Here is a 21,496-nt window from a genome sequence, read left to right as displayed (position 1 = left end):
TAAGGTATAGCAAGAAGAAAAGGCTGGATACTGTAAGACATCCTTCACCCCCAAAATTCTGCAAATTAGTTTAAGGGAATTCTTCAGAGTTTCTTGAGAAATGTTAATTGCTAAAAAGTGGTGGGTGGGAGTGTGTCTTTTTATACGCCTAATCGTCACCTGGGACTTTGGAATAGCACCAGGTAACACACAATATTTTAAATTTATCACAGGTTCAATTGAAAATTTATTACAACCCTCTTTTCTACTGCCTGTATTGAGAACAAGCAGTAAACAGATTTTTGGAAAACCTTTGATAAAACCATGAAATACTCATGCAATTACAATATAGGAATGCACAAAGGTTACAGCGTTATTTAAAAAATCCTTTTTTAAACATTTTAAAATATTTTAATGTCAGTGGGCTCAAAAACAAAGCCATTGTAAGTACTTTCTAGAAATTTCTGATTATCCATAGTCTATGGTCACAGAGCACTGAGCTCTAAACTAATGCATGTATAAAAGACATGCACTAGCAAATCACTGAAAACAGTCTGCAGAACTGCACATCCAAAAAACCCCCAGGACTAGAAATGACGCTCTTTTTAAACCCATGGGGAGACAGAAAATTATTCAAAGTTATAAAAATTCAAATATGATGCCTGTACTTCATGAATTACTATTCATGAATGATCACTTCGGAATCAAAAAGAAGGGAAATGAAAATGAAGATATGAAAAAAATGTAAATGTAAAAAACTAGCAGAATATGCAAGGATAGAACTAAATCAACGGAACAAGGCTGCTTTTTGGTTCACGAGGCATCACATCAGTCTAACTAATGACCAGACAGAACAGATGTTTTTGCAACCTGATATCATGTCAACCATGGAAAAACAATAACAAAAACAGTCCAAAAGGAATATCTCGGATCAAACCATATCACAGATATAAAACCACATGAAAGACACAGAACGCTGGTTTTTAAAGTAACTTTACATTGAGACAGTAGGCCATCCACCTGACAAAACGCAGACTTAAATTTGAATAAAAGTACACCTCACAAGAAGATAAAGACCAAGACCATCAGATGTTATGCAAAACAACAAGAACCCTACCATTAGACTAAGGCTCAAATCCTCTCCTCTCCTTCCTCTCGTTTAAAATTCTTCGAATGCTAACTAATGCTGCACATGTAGAAAAACACTCATTTGGATGCAAGACAAACATCACCTCTCTCTTATCAGAAAGCTATTTTGAGAAGTGCAGCAAATAGGGCAATCGTCTACTTACAGAACTCTCCCATGCTAGAAGTTAAGGTACTGGTGAAGAGCTCTGAATCTTTAATTTCTTTCTGCTGCAAATGGATTTCGGTTGCAAAAAAAAAAGTAAATTTTGTTGTTAAAAACAAAACAAAAAAACTAAATTTCTAGTAATTAGATATCATAACGTATTCAACTGAATATATATCTGAACACGTTCCTGAATTCCTTTCAGAAGGTCCACTTTAAGGTGTTATTGTAGATAGTAGTAACTTAAAAACACTCCCTCAACACTTTTGCTTTACATATTCCTAAACTGCGTTCCAAGTACCACAGATCAAACACTGGGAATTTAAATGGCTTTTTATAAAAGGTCATTCTTTCAAATGTGATTTATCATTAACCTAAAGACAGTAAGGATGTATCAAATATTTACAGCATCTTTCCTGTTTTCAAGAAATGGATATTACATTTCTGAGAATGAGAAGGGAGCAGTGTGCCCAAGCATTTCACTAGAGAAAAGTACATGACTCCACGTAACGCTCAGGTGAACAGCATTTCCCTGTTTTTGCTTTAATCAGATAAATACAGAACATGGTGTACACGCATTAAGAGCAAAACTCCATCAAACGCACAATTCATATGACCTTAGGAAAATCTGAGAATAAGACATAATGTTTCATTTCTTAATATACCACCAAAAGGCTGCTAGCCTTGAAAGCGTATAAATCAATAAAAATATCCTTACCTGGGACCTCTGGGGCCTTCAAAACGTGCTGATCTGGGAGGATCTGGAAGCAATCCACCTGATCTCACCGGTTTATCCTGCATGGTAGGGGTGTGTGTTGAAGACAGTGCAGAAGGGGCTTTCAGTTCCCCACATCCTTGCTCAGATGACATAGAGACATTTTGTTTATTATGGTGAACTTGAGACTTCCCGTGGTCTGAAGAGCTGAAGGATGAACTTACTTGAGAGTGGTAAGTCGAATATACAGGTGAGCTACCTATTTTTGATGCATAGGTACCAGGGGTGGGAAGCAGAGCTGGCCTTGGTGTTTCAGTAGACTGATTGCTTTGAGAACTAGATCCTGAAGGGACAGAGGAGTTAGATAACTGAGATACAGAAGACAGAGGTGGAGGGACCAGTGGAGGTGTAGCTGAAGGTAAGGTTGGAGGCATAACAGGAATGCCACCTGGAGCCGTTTGAGAATATGGAACAAATGGAGGCGGAAGCGAAACGTTTGCAGGGTACTGATTCTTCAAATTCTGGAGTGAGCTCACTTTCTCCTGCAGATGGGACTGAGTGACCTTCATCTGTTCATCCCATGCTTTCCACTGTTTCTCATACTCTTGCAGCTGGTCTTTGTGAGGATAGGTTTGAAGCTGATGCTGCCACTGTTGGTTCATTGACCGCTCCCAGTCTTTATGAAGCTGCTGGAACTGTTTTTGCTGTGTCTCATAATGTCGCAGCTGCATCTCCACTGACATTGTCTGCAAGGAGAATATGAGAATAACTTCAAAAGAGCATCTTAGTTATCCTCAAGGCCACGTATTTTAGTATCACTTGTAACATCACAACTTCTGACTTGTGCAGAAACCTGAGGAAGAACTACAGTGAAACAAAAGCAAACACTGTGATGTCTAAAGTTAATTTACACATTGCATGACTGGAGGGCAAACATTTAGTATAGAAGACTTTTTTTTTTTTTTTTAAAGAAGAAAGATAACGAAAAATATAATCAAAGGCCTCCACGCTCTACTATTACTGCATGCTTACAACAGCTATGAAAGCCCAAGTCAATCTTCACGCTTTCAATACATGCAGCATGTGACTATTTCTCAAGGTTTCAGTTTCTATTAATCTACACAGAGCTGCTTCAGCTGTCAGCAATGATTTTTCTCTAACCTTTTGCTAGATCATAATTTGCACAGCACAGCTTCTATCAGCAGTTTGTCTTTTTTATGTGTACACACAGGTCCTAATACCCATGGGCTTAATCTGTTCTGAGATTTTTAGGTTTACATTTTTTTTTTTTAAACAAACCCGACAGCCCAAACCACTTAAGGAATGCTTAAACCACAAAAAGCTGACTCAACTAGTAAAGCAATCAGCTTCTACTTTAAAGGCTGCAACAGTATAATTATCTGAATCTGTTATTAAGACACCATCACTGTACACATTTGTACTGTATGACATTGTAAAAAAAAAAAAAAAAAAAAAAAAAAAAAAAAAAAGGGGGGGGGGGGGAGGGGAGAACACGGCTACTAAATTACCTCACACCATCTGTGTAACTGACCTTTCTCCTGAAGAATTTCTCCAGCAGTAAAATGTTCAAAACTGAGTAAATTCAACACTGTGTTCAGCTTTGCTCCTGTACCACTCAGGTATGTCTGAAAATCGTTTGCCAAGCATACAGTCTTATATTTCTCATCCTACTAAAGCTTCATCACCACCTCTCAATTTTTTTTTTTTTTCATTCTGAAGTTGAGTGCCAGTAGGAAAAGGGGATATAGACTTCTGTGCATGCAGAAAAAGTAGCTAGACAAATAAGCCAGCCATGGCAAATTATTCAACTACTTATTTTGCAGTAAAGCATAACTGTTAGGTCACTCACAAAGTATATCAAATACCATCTCCTCAGTGTTTCACCTGTAAATGCGGAGGCTGTTGCATGATCTGTTGATACTGCTGTACTATCTGCTGCAGCTGGGCATGCTTCTGCATTATCCTCTGGTACTGAAATCCAACTCGGTGATGGGGATGCTGCTGCCATTGAGCTGCTGCTGCTTGCAACTGTTGCAACCTCAAATCTTCCTCGGGGTCATCAGGAGGATCAATATTGAGCTAGGGAAATAGGCAAATATTATAAATAAAGGGAGACTTCTTCCGTCAGAAGAGAAGAACCCTGGGTCATGACACAGTTTGCAAGAACTTTCTCAGCATTCCTTATTTTATCAGCCTGTATTTCAGTGTTCTGGCCACCCCTAACTGCTGGAAGGCTGATTTGTATTTCCTTTATTCTTGTACAGTCTGATCTAAAGGTTAGGCTGATGGGGATTAGGGTGTTCATACATACAGAAACTTACCTGTAGGTAAGAGATTAAAGCAGATCTGTTCTGTGCTGCTCACACCAAAGGCAGTGAGACAGCAGTGCTTTTTCATGATGAGGTAAAGGAATTCCAAATCATCATTTTGCCACTTGGTAGGAACCTGCACACCATAAATTTAAAGCGGAGCACATCCTGTAGGGTAATCTACCACCTTACAGTAATCTGTTCAAACATCATAGACATTACCTCCATCCATTATGGAGCAACTGACATGAAGCACTCTGTCTAAATATTCTGTACCAAGCTCTTGGCTTTCAGAAAAACTATAATACGCAGGGAGAAAGGGAGACAGAACTGAAACTGACAGAAAAGAATTAAAAAATCGTGTCCAAAAGCATCTACTGAGTGCTTGATTTTGCACTTAGGTATCGCAACGTGTTTCTCACAGACAAAGATGACAACGTTGGGGAAAGCGTGAGTGAGTCAAGCCTGGTGCATGTATGGGTGACTATGTTAAGTCTGCATATGAGAGTATTTTTTTTTTAAATGGTGCAGCCTTAACAAATGTTCTTTTCATGTTGTTTTACCATATTTAGTTATTGTTACACAGTATGCAGGAGAATATGATGGAAATATTTTCCTGCTTTGTCCCCTTCTAGCACAACATAACACAGCAGCATCTCCCTGCAAAGCCTACCTGAGTTTCAGTGGCTGTAAGAGAAGAGTCGTCTTCTTTGGAAGCTGGAGGCAGGGATTCATTCAGCGGAGGAGGTTCAGACTGCTGAGTTGAAGCACCCATTTTCCCTTCTTCAGACTTCGCTCTCTGTTCAGACGTATCCTTCCCTACTCCTGGCCCTTTCATTTGCTGCTGTCCCTGAGCATGGGCTTTTGCCCTTTGCTGCAGGCTAAGCAGGTGTTGCTGGTACCAGTATTGCTGCTGTTCCTACAACAGACAGAAAGTTTCTCAGAAAAACAGCTTTCACGGGAAAAAAAAAAACACATGAGCATTAATTCATGATAGTTGCTAGAATCATGCAGAAGAATCATATGCTAGAAAAATGTTTAAATCTATTTTGAGAGAAAACTCACTCATCAACAGCAGATCAAAAAGTATAATCAACATTCAGACACTACCGTGGTGTGTACCATGCCTCACGTAATTTCCTGCTCCAAAGAGCTTGCAACTAAAGAAAATAATAAAAATCAGAAAAATGACAAGTAAATTAAAGTACTACAGGCACGTAGTAGGTACTACACTTATTAAGTTTAGTGCTTTTTATTCCTAGCAAATATACGTACATATTTTGAGACTAACTTAGGTAAAATGAAGGGAAAATGGAAGACAACAAATGTGAGCAAGGGAGTGGTAAGAAGTCTGAAACATACAAAAAAGATGACAAGTGTGAATGGCAGAGTAACTGGGATGGAGAGATTGGAATAAAGGTTTGGAAAGGAAAAAGAACAATCAGAGCCAACAAACAGTGCGGATTATTTATTATCTGGATCCTGATTAACGTTCAGCAGCTGAAAGGGTAAACAGATATGGCTGCACCCGAAGAACCAGCCATCTAAGAAGCAGTTCAGCTTTCAGTTTTAAATACTTCAGGCTAGAATTAGGGGACTCCCAGAGCATGAAAATAGCTTCAAACCACTGCGAGCTGCCACCAGCATGAAGAACCAACGACTAACGTGGCAAATCTCAATGCTTACCGGACAGTGCACCTTAAAGAAAGCCAAGCAGGAACCAAGTAATCTCTCCAACTAATACAAGAGGTATCAGGCATCAGATCGGACTGGCAGGATAGACTAAAAACTGCCAGGAGGCAGCTGAAGAATGAAGGTGAAGACCTGACACGGCCTTGTGCTATGCAAGTCCCTGCCAGAGAACACGGGAGGTGATGAAATGTTACGGATTCAAGACACAGCTCCATAAGCTCGTAGAATAAAATTCTCCAGATTTTAAAAGCAAAGATAGTGGCCACTGCTAGGGCAGCTCCTGTATTTTAGGGCAGAATATACTTGACTTTTAAACTCTCACGTCAGCTGTACCACCTTTGAGGATCTGTGACTGCTCTACATCTTTTTTCATATTCTTCTGTCCTTCCTTTCCATCCAAGCATGCGCTGCTGAGAAAAGAAATCCCTAAAGAGCCTACTCACAAACAAAAGAATATTTTAAGATGTCCTTGCCTTTTGGGTAAGTGTGAGAACTGCAGTCGTAGGTGTTGTCTGATGTGATTGCTCAAAACTGAACTGTTCAATTTATCTTTAAGCGGGTTTAAGAGAAGCACAGGCTTCCTCCAAAAGCCTACCTCACACTCAAAATGGGAGTGATGGTTTCGACTGCTAAGCGCCTAGCAGACACAAGCACGCAGATGTATTCTTTAAAAACACTTCTGTAAAACTGCAGCTTGGAGATGAGGTCAGCGAAAGGAGAGGCTATGCTTGGACTTCGTGGTGATCCTGCAGTGACTTCAGCCAAGGGTCTTTTTAACAAGAACATGACTCAGAGGAGCTCTCACGAGTGGAGGACGTGCATTCACGCTGCAGCATGGAACTTCTCAAGCATCTTCAACAACAGGCTGTAAGGAGGGTAAATTTCAACAGCAGGGAGGAGCACACGTCCCTCCCCGGTTACACAAAAGATGATTAAATTTATCCCTTTCAAACAGCACCGTAAGGGGATTTAACACGACAAGGCTGGATGCCATGCTCTAGAGGAATGAGGACGAGCACCTGTTATGACTGCCATGAAACTTCATCTGGAGATCCACCTCGTTTTCTCCTCATTCGAGGATTCACAGGACTAGGACTAGGATTATAGGAGTAGGATTCACAGAAAGAGCTTTAAATGACACCACCCTGTCACATACTTTTCACAGCAAGGTCAGCAACACATGCACTTGCAGATGCGAGCTGAAAAGTGAGAGAAAAGTGAAACGCAGGTTTCTATTGCTCAGGCTGAAGAAAACAGAAGTATTCACGGAGGAAAAAAAGCCAAGTTATTTGAGCACTTATCTCTTTAAGATAACTTCAAGTTCTTCATAATTCAAGTCCAACGACAAGCCCTATATCTAAGGAAGACAGCAGCACTAGCAGGAGCCTTTTTCCATCTCTGGCTGACCAAGAGGCACCTCTGGCATCACACAGACACCACCGAGACCAGCCCTGACCATCTAAAGCACAACCCTGAGCAACACAGATCCGCTCCGACGAGGAGTTTCAATGCAGCCAGTTCTCTACACGTGACAATGGCCACGAACTCGAGCTTGACAAAGGCAGCGATGGAAATCGCAGCAATTGGAAATCGCAGCGATGTGTCGTGTTCTCTGCTCCCTCTCCGCTTGGCTCCGTGCGTCCTCACAGTCCCCAGCTGGCGATATCGGCCCAGCCATGTCCAGAGCCATGCCAAAATAACAGAGGAGGGATTTTAGAGAGGCTGCTGAAAGGTGACCCGGTGAAGCTGCGGTAGCTTTACCAGAAGCATATAAATACATATTTATGGGTACAGCTGCACCCGCTCAGATTTGCTCCCTACTGTAAATAAATAGCAGCATACGGCGCGCAAACATCAGATGGAGCATTAAGGAAACACCAGGAGCATTTGAACAGAACTTGTCAGGAGCTGTATCTAACTGCGGGGAAAGACAAGAAGCCAGAAACCTACCCGGACTGTATGCTTGGGAAAAACTGCACTAAACTCTAAAGGTTGTCCCAGCAAAGAAAAGTACCTTACACTTGAAAGGGAAACAGCAGAGTACTCAGCACTGGCAAATTGCACAGCATTTCCTTTGTTAAGAGAAAAACACCCATCTGTTTTGGCTGCAGCCGCTGCTACCGTTGGATGAGAACAGAAAGAATTGCTTTCAATTACCATTAAAAAAAAAAAAAGAGCTTAATAGGATTTTATAAGTGATGAGTTATGGTCCCCACTAAGCTTTTAAAATCGCTAGCAAGAAAGCCTCACTACTTTGCTTTCGCTATTCCTATTGCGTAAGGATTTGCTGCCCCAAATCCTGTCTTGTAGTACAGCCAGACAGTCAAAATTTTATCAAATTTATGGCCAGCAAAGTACCATATTCCTTTTGAATTAACACTGAATTGTGTAGGAGACTAAGAACTACTTAAGATACAAATTGTTTGTACAAACACTCATGAAACAGACAAGGTAAACTTTGGAGATGCTTTTCAGCAGCATTCTGCTCTGTCTGCGTGCAGTACAATAACACATTAATTGTGATTATTCTGGGAAGGACAAGTGCTGAGGAAGAATTGAAATCTTAGCAGTTATGAAATTTCTGGCTTCATAATGGGGGAGGAATTACTTCAGTGCTTGATCGGGAGTTTAGTAATTTAAGAATCCAGCAGCAGCCTCAATACCAAATTAACATCCCTTTCAATATCTGATTTTCCAAGGTTTTGGCGTTAAAAAAAGAAAAATAATCCCATTCCTACCACTGTAAGACATGAACTAATACTGTTCAAAACCTTCATGAAATTAAATCTGTGAATCACTTTGCTAGGCAGGGATCAGCTACATGGAACAAACTTAAAAATGGCACATTCCCAAATGCATCTATGCTCAGGTATGAAATTTGAATGGATACAAATTCAAAGGTGTCTCAACGACCGACAAATTTAAAACGTCACCAACTTCAACATGAGGCAACAGGAGTTTTGCAGGCTTAGCTCCACATTTGTATCCTAAGTTCAATTTGTCAAAAATATGTGTATTTTGAACTTAAATAAAATCCATCAACTTCTGAAAGCACATACACAGGCTTTGTTCTTGCAACTGGATCTCTACAAACTGACCCTAAAACCCTGCAGAAGCCTCAGCGAATCTGAGGAAACTGTATCCTTATAGCTGAGCACCTCAACTCGCACGCCTTTGTCCACGCTCAGCCTTCAACAAGTGAACTGTCCCTAACTTCACACATCAGGACAGGAACATCACCTGCAGAGGAAGCGCTCCCATCTAGGATGTTAAGCACATGTGCACTTTGTGGTCACTTTGGCCCTACTGTACCTATAAAAGTACACAGCCTCAGCCATAAGAGTACGTTTTGCCAAAAAAAGCATTTCAGAACACTTCTCTCTGCTGTGGTTTAAGCCGAAACCAGGACACTCTCACATGCCCTATGCAATCTCATACTGGAGGACCAAACGCACAGCACAAAACTGATTTCCGGAGAGTGAAAGGCAACGAGGCACCACGGCAGCTTTAAGCGTAGCTGCTAAGAGTGAACAGCCACAACTCTGTACCTGTCAGAGCAACTGAAACAGGGTCCCCAAAGGACAGCTCAACGAGGAAATTAGTGAAAACAAGGGCAAAATAGGGTGCTGCAACATGTCATAAGCAGCCCCCCTGCAGCACCCTACAGAGGACAAGATGAAGCCAGCGAAGGCTCGGTGCATTTCACCTCCCTGCTGCGCTTTGGGAAACAATTCTCCAGAGCCCCCCGGACCCGTGGGGGGAACCGCATCCAGCGGGGAGCCGGGCGATGCCTTCCTCACCTGCGGGGTCATGGTGGCCGGGTCGGGCTGCGGGGCGCCGTGCTGCTCGGGGGGGGCCCCACTGTCCTGGCCGCCCCCCTGGGGACCCTCGGGCAGGGATAGCGCCGGAGGGGGGGTGAAGTGCTGCGGGGCAGCCTTGGGGGCAGACAGGGAGGGAGCTGCCTGGGAAGGGGACGCCTGCGAGGGCAGCAGGTAGGGCTGGGGGGGCGCCAGGTAGGGCGGCCCGGGGGGGGGCAGGTAGGGCTGGGCGGCGTTGGATGCCGGCGGGGGCTCCAGGTAGGAAGGGGGCGGCTCGCTGAAGGAAGGGGGAGGCTGCGAAGCTTGGGGCCGGGGCAGGTAGGGCTGGAGCGGCGGGGACTGCCCGGGGGGCGGCTGCAGGTAGGGCTCCGGCTGGGGAGGCGGCAGGTAGGGCTGGCCGGAGGGGGGGGGGTGCAGGTAGGGCTGGGGGCCGGCGTTCGGCTGCGGCGACTGCGGCGGCGACGACAGCTCCATGTCCATGGGCACCGGCGACGAGGGCAGGGGCTCGCCCCACTCCCCGTGGCCGCCGGGCGGCTCCTGCCCGTCGCGGGGCTTGCGGCTCGGTGGCGGCGCGGCGGAGGCCGTCGGCGGAGGCTCTCGGTGGGCGAACTGCTTCTGGTAGCTGCGCACCGGCGGCACGGCCACGGCTGGGGGCGGCTGCTGCTGGTGCTGCTGCTGCTGCCAGTCCCCGAACGAGCCCGGCAGCGGCGGCGGCGGCGGCAGCCCCGGGGGGGGCGGCCCCGGGGGCGGCGGCGGCCCCAGCAGCACCGACTGCAGCTGCTTCTGGTGCATCTGCTGCAGCTGCTGCAGCTGCGCCAGGTGCTGCTCCTGCAGGCTGAGGAACCCCGACGTCCCGCCCGGCGGAGGGTGAGGAGGAGGAGGGTGAGGAGGAGGAGGCGGCGGCGGAGCGGCGGTGCTGGGCGCGGGGCCCGGCGGCGGGTAGCTGGGCAGCGGCATCGGCGGCACGGCGGGCGGCGGCACGGCCGGGGGAGGCATGGGGAGCGGCGGCGGGGGGATGGAGGTGGGCGGCGGCGGGTAGGGCCCCGCCGCGCCGTACAAGCCCCAGGCCGGGTACATGGCGGGGCGGCGCTGCCACAGGCCGCGGCGGCGGCGGCGGCGGAGGTGGAGGCGGTGGTGGAGGTGGAGGGAGGCCCCAGCGCGCCTGCGCGGGGAGCTGAGCCGGCCTCCCGGGCAGTAGAGAGGCAGCGCCGCGCTAGAGCGGCCCCCTCGGCGCCGCCTATCGGGGGGGCGGTGGGGAACGGGGAGAGGGAGGGGGGAGAGGGGAGAGGGTAGAGCGTCGCGCTGCCTGAGGGCGGGGGGAGGGAGGAGCGGCGGCCATTTTGTGTGCGCGGGGAGGGAGCCGGGTGGGGGGTGTGTGTGGAGAAGTGAGAGGAGGGCTTGTTTCACCTCACAGGGATGTGATGGGGATAAACTGAGTGGCCACAATGGGAGCGGAGCGTTTTATGTGGGAAATCACCTCAGGCAGCACGGCGGCGGTGCTGCCTTGCTGCCTGCTGTCCCTCCACAGCCCGGGCAGCTGTCCCCATGGTCTCCAGTTCGTGGCTGGAGAGCAGCGTCCCTGCCCAGTCAGAAAACACAAACGAGAATCTCCCAGAAAAACTTCAGAGTTTGAACTTGATGATGACACACAAATCCTTGGGGAAACCACCTCAGTTCCACACACACAACTCTCCTGCCCAGAGGTGGTTATTGATCATTTTCTGCCTGTGGCGCTCCTTTATATTCACAGGATCACAGAATCATTTAGATTGGAAGAGACCTTCAAGATCACCTAGTCCAACCTATGACATAACACTAACGTATTATTTCCCTTACAGTGAATATGACTCCCTGATAGCATTTGCACCTCTTACCCCTGCCTCTTCCAAATCCTACACGTAACACTTATATCCCCAAGCCCTTTAGCCTAGTTTACTCACTAAGCTCTGAAAGCCTGTCATTTCAAAATAGAAAACTTCTGTGGCAAAGATCCTTTGATTTATCCTCCTGAGTTCCCTCATCATCAGTTTATTCACGGTTCCTTCACACAGGCCAGTCTCTTCCAATCTCCTTGCCATTTGTTGTGGTTTTTGTTGTGCCATGAAGAAATCCGTTACTTCCTCTTACCAATAAATACACGGACTCAACCACTTGCCGTAGCAAGCATTTTCTGAGCTACATCTGGGAGGCTGAATTTAAGTGTAGCTTCCAAATAGCCTGAGAGATGTTTCTGTCAATACTCAAATCTATTTTCGGCAGCACTAGAATTGTCTCCTCCCAGCCAAGATTATTACTGGCTTTACCCAACATTACCTTGTCCTAAAGCAACCCTGTTTTGTCCATCCCATGCCATCTTGCTCTTTTACAGTCTGTGACATTATTAGTGTATGTCATTCAGCTGTTTTTAGTTTTTTGAACGGCTCATGCTCTTCCTAATTGCTGTTCTACCACATTTCGGTTACCCCTCAAATAGCCCAAGTCACATCTTGGATCAGTAGCTAAAGTTTCCTCACTTCAGTGGTGATAATGGTGCAGCAATCCTGGGCCTTCTGGTGGCCCCCAGAAAAGAAGGTTAATTATTTTCTCCTTTTCTTGCATAACTTCAGACTTTTTTTTTGGTGGATTTTTCTGATTGTTTTCTCTGTCTTCAGAAGCTATGGAAACTGGCTATGGGAAAAGACAGGATGTTGTGGGGGAAGCTGGAAATCCTCGAGTTATTGGGAAACATTGCAGGCATCTGTTTGTTATCTTAACTTGTGTGCAGGTTTAAATCAAGTGCCAGAGTTGGGTCAGGCAGGAATTTATCTTCTGGTTTGGACCAGCAGAGTTCTGCATTCGTAGGAACATCAAAGCATTCTCACTTACCAAGCTCTTTCTTATTATGCAGATAATGATCTTTCCCACCTCTGACCTACTGCAAGTTGGATCTGAGGCTGGGATGACATGGTGCACATGGGGTAAATACTTTCCCTTCAACTAAGTGTCTGAACCGCAGGTTCCCTGAGGACTGCTGGGGTTGGACTTGACGACTGAGGTTGTCTTTTCCTGTCCTGAGTTCCTCTTCTCATCAGGCTCTTTGCATTAATGCCCAAGATTTTCTGTCTTGCCGATTACACTCACTTTACAAAAATTTGCTGATGGATTTCCCTGCTGCTCATCCTCCAACCCTCAAGAAGTGTACTTCTTGAGCAGCTCCTTATGCCTCCTAGTAACAGGTTCTTCAGGTTACCAAAACAAGCAAGGCAGATTACTGAGTCTCTTATTTCTTAAAGTTTCTTGTAAATGTGCATATTTGCTTGTATTCCTACCAACAGTTCATTCGACATACATGTATTTTCATGAAGTCTATCCAACAAGCATTCTGCTGGCAAACAATCCCCAGATTCATCATGTTGCTGTGCCTTTGACCTCCCCATCGTGAAAAAGACTTTGTCAAATGCTACCATAAGCATCCATTTCTTTCTCCTCCAGTCTCTTTTAATTTAGCTTAACTCAAGCAAAATTATTTGTATGGGGACAATTCTAGTTAACTCTCCTCCAATAAGTCTTTTAAAACTAGTGTTGCTCTGAAAACCAAGTAAAATAGATCTAATCCTACAACTGTTCCTCAGTCCTTGTTTGACTAAGTGTGGCCTTCAAATGTTCATGACAATACTTACTTTTAGCTTAAAGAAACATGACTTGAACCGAGAGTAGAAAATTAAGGATATTATTTTTGACCCGTACAGTTTTACACTGTGTCAAATTTCAGGTTGGTTGGTTGGTTGGTTGCCCTCTTCCTGGCTGGAGGTGGAGAAGATAAACTTCAGCTGTGATAGCGTGGAAGGGGCTGATGTGTTCTGAAAGTGTCAGCACGCTGTTATTTCACGGATAAGTGTAGCAGCTGAGCCTGCAGCAAGCAAAGAGGTAGTATGGGGATAAGTCTGATGTGTTCCCAAAGTTTCCTACAACAGCTGTAAAGGAATGTGCTAGCACAAAGGTTATTAGCATGTAGGGACATTTCCCAAGGACAGAAAATGATTAGCAGAGAAGTGTTATTTTCACTATGCTGCCTAGCCTACAGGGATTTGAGTTCAGCCATTCTCTGCAGCCTGCACCAGTGTAAGACACCACAGCGTAAAAGCTCTATTAAAGAGTTTGGACGTTTTCTTAATTACACCAAGCATATCAATTTCAGTCTCCCGTTCACACCCCATCGCCAGTATTTTGGCCAGGAGGCACACTGCAGCATGTGAGCCTCCGGTGACTCAATTCCTCTCTCATCACTCAGGCTTAAAACTATTCACTTCACCACAGAGGAACAGAGATCAGAAGAGCAAAATAAATTACTAAAAATAAAAGAGTAATAGGGAAGATATGAGAATGCAGAGCATGCCTCTGGGAAGACAAAAGCAATATAGCTTTGAAGTACTTTTTCCACTGCATTTCTCCATCTGGCTTAACCATCTCACTCCTGACCACTTCCTTCCCATGTTGCTGCAAATGCTGCAGGTCTCTGAGACTCACTTGATCTGCAGCCATCGCTCTGGTTTTTCCCCACTTACTCTGCTCCCACCCCACATTAACACCTTTCACTTTGACACCTTCCTGTACACACCGGTGTTCTCCTCTTCCATGACACCTATGGAAAGGAATGAGACTTTGAAGTGCATAGGTGCCAAGCAATCAAGAGGGAGAGGTATGTCCAGACCCAACAACTCTCATCATCATTCTGCCTGTAAGCAAAAAAGCTGGGCTGCTGGCTGATCCAGTAAAAATATGCTGCAAGATGATGCCATTATACCTTAAGTACAAACTCCACTGGTAAGAAGAGAGGTTAAGAATGCACTAAGTACCTAAGTGAGGGTTAGAAGATGAACAAGGACACATTGAGTTTAGGAAACATGGAGCAGGACACAACTTGATTCCACTCAATGTATTGAGATACAGTTGAATAAAAGCCCATCAACCCAAAAATAAAATTTTTCAGAGCACTGGTCCAGAGAAGGCAGCCTACTGGTGTAGACTTGACGGCTTTTCTTCAGAATGCAGCCTCCAATTTGCTTGTGGGACAGATGTGAGGGAGTATTACAAGGAAATACTCATGCTGCTGCAGATGCAGAAATAAGAAACTTCCAATACTTCTGTGGTTCCATTCTCAGTCATAGTTGGACCACCACTTATATTTATTTAAGAATGCCAAAATCACCTTTTTGAATAATCCCAACACGAAAACGAAGAGGGAGTTAGGCATGTTCTTGTCCATAGAGTCCTCTTGTTCCCATATTCTCCTCCCAGCTATAGGTTATCAGGTGCAGTCAGAACAAGGATGAATAAAAAAAGAATCCTACAAATAGTTTTTTCTTAGAGGGTCAAGGCTATGAAGTCAGTCCAGTATCACCCACAATCCTATGAGCAGGGTCCCAGCAAAAAAGAAAGCAGGAGGGTTGGGAAAAGAAGGACCCTTATCCTGGCTTAGAGTCCTGGCGTTCATGGCTTGGCTGGAGAGGTTAGAATCGAGGAGCTCCGTAATCATCTGGCATCCTCTCAATATTGTATCTGCAAAAGAAAGAGGGAAAATGTATGAAGACAACCTGATCCATACAGTTCCCCTCCCTGTGCAGCAAAATGCTTACAGGGAGACTGAACAACAAACAGCTTTATTGCATTTCTATCTCAGCTCAGATCGTAAAGAGGGAAAAAACATTACTTCTGAGAAAAAAGTAGATTTCATAAGATTACCCCCCAGCATTAACCTCAAACTCTTTAGAGCTCAGGCATCTCAAGAAGTCACTATCCCCAGAGAAGGAAAAAAAGAGTGTTTTTTTGTAAGATCTGCCTTAGGCTTTAAGAATAAACCCACTGTGCAGAACAGAACGTTGTCCATTTGACTTGGAATTCAAGGGCAAAATTAGTAGGGGCAAAGATATTTTGAGAGAAAATCTCCTAATCACATTCTAGTTACAGATCAGTTTGAACTCCATGTGTTTATGCAATTTTAGCAATTTGCCTCCTCATTTCTGACATTCTGCTCTCTGTCTGCATATTACCAGACTCTCTCCACTGTTAGCACACCTGCCTCCCAGTGTCTCTCCCATCTCATCTAAAAACTGACTGTTTTCTCTCCACATCCCATTTCTTCTCCCTACCATGCTACCAAACATATCTACCCTACTTTGAAACAATTTGGCATAGGTTCTACGCAAGATAAAACTTCTGTGTTGTAATTATGCACAAGAGATATTAAAACAGTGTATATGACAAATGAACATGAGTAAAGTCATAGAATCATAGAATCATAGAATCATAGAATATCCTGAGTTGGAAGGGACCCTTAAGGATCATCAAGTCCAACTCTCGACACCGCACAGGTCTACCCAAAAGTTCAGACCATGTGCCTAAGTTCACAGTCCAATCTCTTCTTAAATTCAGACAGGCTCGGTGCAGTGACCACTTCCCTGGGGAGCCTGTTCCAGTGTGCAACCACCCTCTCTGTGAAGAACCCCCTCCTGACGTCCAGCCTAAATTTCCCCTGCCTCAGCTTAACCCCGTTCCCGCGGGTCCTGTCACTAGTGTTAATGGAGAAAAGGTCTCCTGCCTCTTGACAACCCCTTACGAGGAAGTTGTAGACTGCGATGAGGTCTCCCCTCAGCCTCCTCTTCTCCAGGCTGAACAGGCCCAGTGACCTCAGCCGTTCCTCGTACGTCTTCCCCTCCAGGCCTTTCACCATCTTCGTAGCCCTCCTCTGGACACTTTCCAACAGTTTCATGTCCTTTTTATACTGTGGTGCCCAGAACTGCACACAGTACTCGAGGTGAGGCCGCACCAGCGCAGAGTAGAGCGGGAGACTAGTCCTCTTAGTCTAGCCTTTACAACAGGCACTTCAGAAGGAACAGCAAACAAACTAAAGCAAATGCTGTTACAGTAGATCACTGCTTCTACTGTATATGTATTTAAAATATATATATATTAAAGCAAGCCAGTGCTTGCACATATGGGAAAAATCTGTTGCTTTGAAATTGCTGCAGTAGCGTCTTTCCAAGTTGGTTTGATTTTTAGCTAAAAAGCAAATTCAGTTTCTTAGCGGAGGGTACACAAAGTTTCCAAATAGAACATGGAACAGGAACGTTTCCTCAAAAATCTATAGAATGCACTTGCCTGACAGCCTTGATCCTGCTGCTGCTAAGCAGCCCTGAACTATGGAAACACTGGCCTCAAGGAAACAAATTTCCAGATAAAAGCAAGTGAACATGGAGGCTGCAATAAAAGCGGGTCTACAACCAGTCTTCCCACATGCAGCTATACATCTACTTTTGTGCAAACACTAGGCCCTTTAGTACAACCTGTGCTATAGACAGTGCAGGAAAGAAATACACGGCAACAGAGTCCTTGTCAGACAATGACTGAGCCTGGCATCGATGTCAGAGGTCCCTTACCTGTGCCTGGAAATGTACATTATGGGCACTCCTGGGATTTTTCGTATTCTCCTCTTGAGCTCTTTATCCACTGTGGCCACTATGTAGCATTTGTGCTGAAAAGAAGAGGCAAGTCAGATTCATTACTAGTGAACTGGCAAACACAGACAAAGCCAAGCAAAAACCTCAGTGCAGTTAGCTCAGTAAACACAAGAGGGCTGCTAGTGTCTAGTGAGGCATTTCTAGGACTTTGTTATTCCATAGGCATAACATCCTTCTGCTCACCAAAACAGATTCCGAGAAACATCTAAAGGCTGTCCAGCCTTTCCAGCCGACAACTTTCCCACACTTCTTGATGCTGTCTTATGCAAGAATGCTTGGGGAAGGCTAGATACTCCTCCAAAGAAAGGTGTGCTAGGGACTGAAACTGCCCCTTTACAAGACTTTGCAGTTACTTTGCAGAAAAGTTAAGCCATCAGTAACTAGCAGGGTTCAGGAATTTTCAGAAACATTAGTACCTGAGTGACTCTTTGTACCAAGCAGTCATCAGCATAGGTTCCTTTGTGCATACACGGCAAGCGTTCAAACCGAGGGTCCTTGGCAATTCTGTGGGGATACGTACATTCAGCATCACGGCAATCAGACCAGGAGAAGTGTACTGTAATACCATACAGAGGAACAGGAACACTTCTTTCTGTGACATGCAGCAGGTTATACTCAAAACAAGGGCTTGGAGCAAATGGTACAGTTCAGTCAACCGTAATGAGGAGCAAAACCAGCATGCAATTTGTCTGGCTAAGTTTTTCTTAGTACTTGTTAGTGGGGTTCCAAGATCCCCACAATGTTAAGCTCTCGCTGAACCCATAATACTGATCTCATAAACCCAGAGAAACAAAACCCAGCTCAAGACCTAAAATCCTTCTAGTAAAATAGCAGCATCATGGCAAGTCCTTGTCATTTTTTAAATTTCTTTATATCAGAATACTAAGTTGTAGAAACAGAGAGGAACACCCCGCACGTACCTTAATGCCACACGGTACCTCTGTCCTAGCTTCTCAATTTCAGCCATTACGCAATCTGTGATACATGGAATACCTAAATGCAACAAAAAAAAAAAAAAAAAAAAAAAAGACAACATTCAAAGTCTGTATTAGAACAAAACAGTATTTCTATACAGACCTCTACAGCACTGAGCACATGCCCTGGAACAGTTATCTGGCATGGGACTCCATGTCCATCTGTCTGGAACTCTGTAACATATTCGCAGTTTTGAACTGCTAAGAGCAAAGTGATGAAGTGTAAAACCACCGAGGAGTAGTCTGACAATGCCACAGAAATTTTAGATTTTTAACTTATTAATGCTTTACTTTTGCTGAGATCAGTGTTTAAGGCAATTGTCTGACTGAAACCAAGGGTGGTTCTGGGGTTACCACAGGCTGGTCCAGAGTTACCGTAGGCCATTGAGAACGAGCTCCATGAGCTCACTACAGCACGTAGCTTTTTTCAAGGCTTCTCTTGCCCTCAGCCAGTGGTGTGAGGCTGACAGGGCACATCCTACGCGGCCCAGAAGCGCGGCCGCCACTCACACTTGGCGTAGAGGCAGTCCATCATGGACTGCACCAGGTCCAGCTTGGCTTTGATGGAGAAGTTGATGAAGTTCGTGTCCACCAGGATGTGGTACGGCGGCCCGAGCTGCGTGTTGTACTGGAAGAACAGGCAGGACGGATGCTGGGGGCTGCGGGGAAGACAAGGATTCACCTCAGTCAGCTGTGACCGAGGAGCGGGGAGCTCCTACAGCCTGTAGCGGGCGAGGGCAGGCACTTACACCTCCCGCTCCTTGATGGCGCTCGGGTCCTCCTCCTTCTTCTTGGCGGGGGCTTTCGCCCGCTCCTTCTCGTTGCTGCAACGAAGCGGGGGCACCGCTGGGGGACGGCGGCAGCGGAGGGGCCCGGCGGGGATCCCAGCAGCACCGGGACCGTCCCTGTGTCCATCCCCATGCCCATCCCCATCCCCGTGCGGGCACTCACATGCGCTGGTCCCGCAGGCTGATCATGCGCTTCATCACCGCGTACTTCCGCGCCTTCTTCTGCTTCCCCTGCAACGAGACGCGGCCGCCGTCAGCAGGACACGGCTCCCCGCTGTCCCCGCGGTGTCCCCCCGGTCCCCTCACCCCGTGTCCCCCCTCACCATGCTGCCACCACCACCACCACCAGCACCACCAGCACCAGTTCCGGCGCCTCCACCGGCGTCACCGTGTCCCGCCCCGCCGGGCAGGGCCGGCCCCGCCGTCACTTCCCGGGGAGGCCGAGCCGGGAGCCGCCGCACCGGAGCCGGAGCCCTCGGTAACCAGCGCGGGGAAGGGGCTGCGGCACCGGGGGGCTGCCCGCAGCGGGGCCGGGGCCGTGCGGCTCGGCCCCGGGGGGGCCGCCGGGGGGTGGGAGCCCCGCAGCCGGTGTCCCCGTGCTGCCCCGCTCGGCCCCGGGTTGCGGAGGGCTCCCCAAGGAGCCCCGCTGCTTTATCCTGAGCCTCAGCGCCCCAGGGAGCAAAGCCCTTGAGGGGGGGTTTGGTGCCTGGGTTGTAGGTGCAGGGGAAGGGGAGCCGGGCCTCGCCGCGCTCAGCTCCCTCCTGTGTGTCCCTGGGGTAGCCAGGACCTGTGGCTGCTGGTGTCACACAGACACAGCCGGTTCTGGGTGGAAAAAGTGTGGCTGCAGCCCCTGAGCAAGCTTCTTCCTGGAGAGCTTCGCTGCTGGGAACGTGCCCGAGGGTCCAGCAGTGAGGCTGCGAGGAGTTGGTTGAGGAAAGCGCGCTCGTGATGGACCAGAGCTCACTGCTGGGGGGAGAGATGAGGTTGGTGGGGCTGTGCCGGCACTGCTAGGAGAGCTGGGGGGCTCACAGGGAAGGGAGCGGTGGAGGAGGAAAGGGGACATCATCCCCAGGAGGATGGCCAGAGAGCTGCTGCCCGGCTGGCTCGCTCTGCTTGGGGAGGAACTCACAACCCTGAGGGATTGCTCAGCTGGGGTGAAAAGCCCTCAGGCAGCTGGCAGAACTCACCCATATTCATTCATTTTTCTGTTGCCGGTGTTTCATTGGGGTTGTGTGTAAATGCGTGTGTGATAAGTGCCAGCCCTGGAGAGAGAAGGGCAGATTTACCTTGTACAGACCTTTGTCATTGCGCCTTTTGTCCTTGGTGGCTGATACAGGAGTCAGCTCCCTGCCTTTTGAGCTGACTCCTCAGTCTTCTGAGTGTGTATTTTAAAGCAAGTTCCCATCAGCATTCATGCTTGTTCTTTCGTGCACGCTTCCATTAATGTGAGAAAATACCAAGTCTTTTCATTCAAAGGAAAATTGCCTTGTGTGTGGCACGAGATGCTGGTGGTGGTGGACACTGCACACGTGGATGGAGGGGATGTCCTGCTCAGAGGCAAGCACAGTGCTTTCAGCTTGAATTCTCTGAGGCGGTATCAAACCACAGAAAGGGTTATAAACCATTTTTCTTCTTAATGCTGGAGCTTCTCAAGGGAGAAAAGAAAAAGTGTTAGATTTATCAGCACACCAGGAAAACTCCAAGAGGCATAGAAGATTTTTAGGAGCTGAGTAAATCTGTCCTTTATAGCATGCCCCCAGCTGGCTCTGTAGCTGTAGCCCCATAAATGTGCCATCACTGTTATAGCTCCCCTCTATGTACAAACACATTGGTTATTTTTTTCCAGGAGATTTGCCTTGTGTTCCTTTGGCTTTGCAGAAACAGTAAAGCAAACAAAACTTATTCCTGTTACTGGCCTTGTTTTCCTTGCTGCCTCGAGAGAAGCAATGGCACTGGTATTGTTTACCTTACGGGTCCATGCCGTCTCTCCTAATTGTGCAAGTGTTTCTCCTTGAGATGAAGCTTTCCAAATCCCCATTTTCCCTGCAGATGGCAGGAGACCATTGCTTGCCGTGCCCTTGGATCTGGATCTGTAAGGTCAATTCAGCAGTTTTTCAGCCCAGCTAGGATGGCACCTTATGCTGCAGCGTTTCTGAGTTAGTTTCCCAGCTTGTGGCGGTTCTTAGCACAGATTCTATTTTAATTTGGATCTGCATTCTGCTAAGCAAGTGGCAACCTGTCTTGAACACCAGCTACTAGCGGCTCGGATCTTTACCCAGTGTTTCTCAGCTGCAGGAGCATCCTTAAAGCTGCTGCCAACGTGTGTGCTCGAGGGAACGTGGTTGTGTCACAGCCTCTTCATCTCTGCTGGCCTCCTGACTTGGCGCCTCGCCTATCGCTTCACGTCGAGATG

General features: G+C 46.7%; 2 protein-coding genes across 2 annotated transcripts in view; both read right to left on the bottom strand.

Annotated features, from left to right (window-relative positions):
* The window catches only part of YLPM1 (YLP motif containing 1), a 43,211-nt gene extending 32,309 nt beyond the window's left edge, over positions 1-10,902 (bottom strand). Inside the window, exons 1-5 of the mRNA XM_032187973.1 lie at positions 10,735-10,902; positions 9,808-10,503; positions 4,989-5,234; positions 3,891-4,085; positions 1,989-2,731 (exon numbers count right to left, since the gene is read on the bottom strand). Of these exons, the coding sequence (XP_032043864.1) occupies positions 1,989-2,731; positions 3,891-4,085; positions 4,989-5,234; positions 9,808-10,503; positions 10,735-10,902 (2,048 nt within the window). The remainder of the gene's footprint in view (positions 1-1,988; positions 2,732-3,890; positions 4,086-4,988; positions 5,235-9,807; positions 10,504-10,734) is intronic.
* Positions 10,903-14,725: 3,823 nt separating this feature from the next.
* Positions 14,726-19,447, bottom strand: FCF1 (FCF1 rRNA-processing protein). The gene is made up of 8 exons (XM_032188483.1): positions 19,407-19,447; positions 19,247-19,314; positions 19,045-19,119; positions 18,806-18,954; positions 18,242-18,314; positions 17,738-17,825; positions 17,241-17,335; positions 14,726-15,363 (listed from the first exon to the last, which is right to left on the bottom strand). Exons 1-8 carry the CDS (start codon positions 19,407-19,409, stop codon positions 15,315-15,317), a joined length of 600 nt encoding a protein of 199 aa, XP_032044374.1. The 5' UTR covers positions 19,410-19,447; the 3' UTR covers positions 14,726-15,314.
* Positions 19,448-21,496: the final 2,049 nt, after the last annotated feature.

The sequence above is a fragment of the Aythya fuligula genome, chromosome 5 (genome assembly GCF_009819795.1).
Source record: "Aythya fuligula isolate bAytFul2 chromosome 5, bAytFul2.pri, whole genome shotgun sequence".
NCBI classification, from domain to species: domain Eukaryota; kingdom Metazoa; phylum Chordata; class Aves; order Anseriformes; family Anatidae; genus Aythya; species Aythya fuligula.
Note: the sequence above shows the minus strand (reverse complement) of the source record. Positions and strands in the feature narration are given on the sequence as shown.

Coding starts and splice junctions, on each gene's coding strand:
- FCF1 (XM_032188483.1), bottom strand. Junction 18,315..18,805: donor GGACTGCCTCTACGCCAAGT/GTGAGTGGCGGC, acceptor TGTTGCATTTAG/GTATTCCATGTATCACAGAT. Junction 15,364..17,240: donor ATGTACATTTCCAGGCACAG/GTAAGGGACCTC, acceptor TTTCTTTTGCAG/ATACAATATTGAGAGGATGC.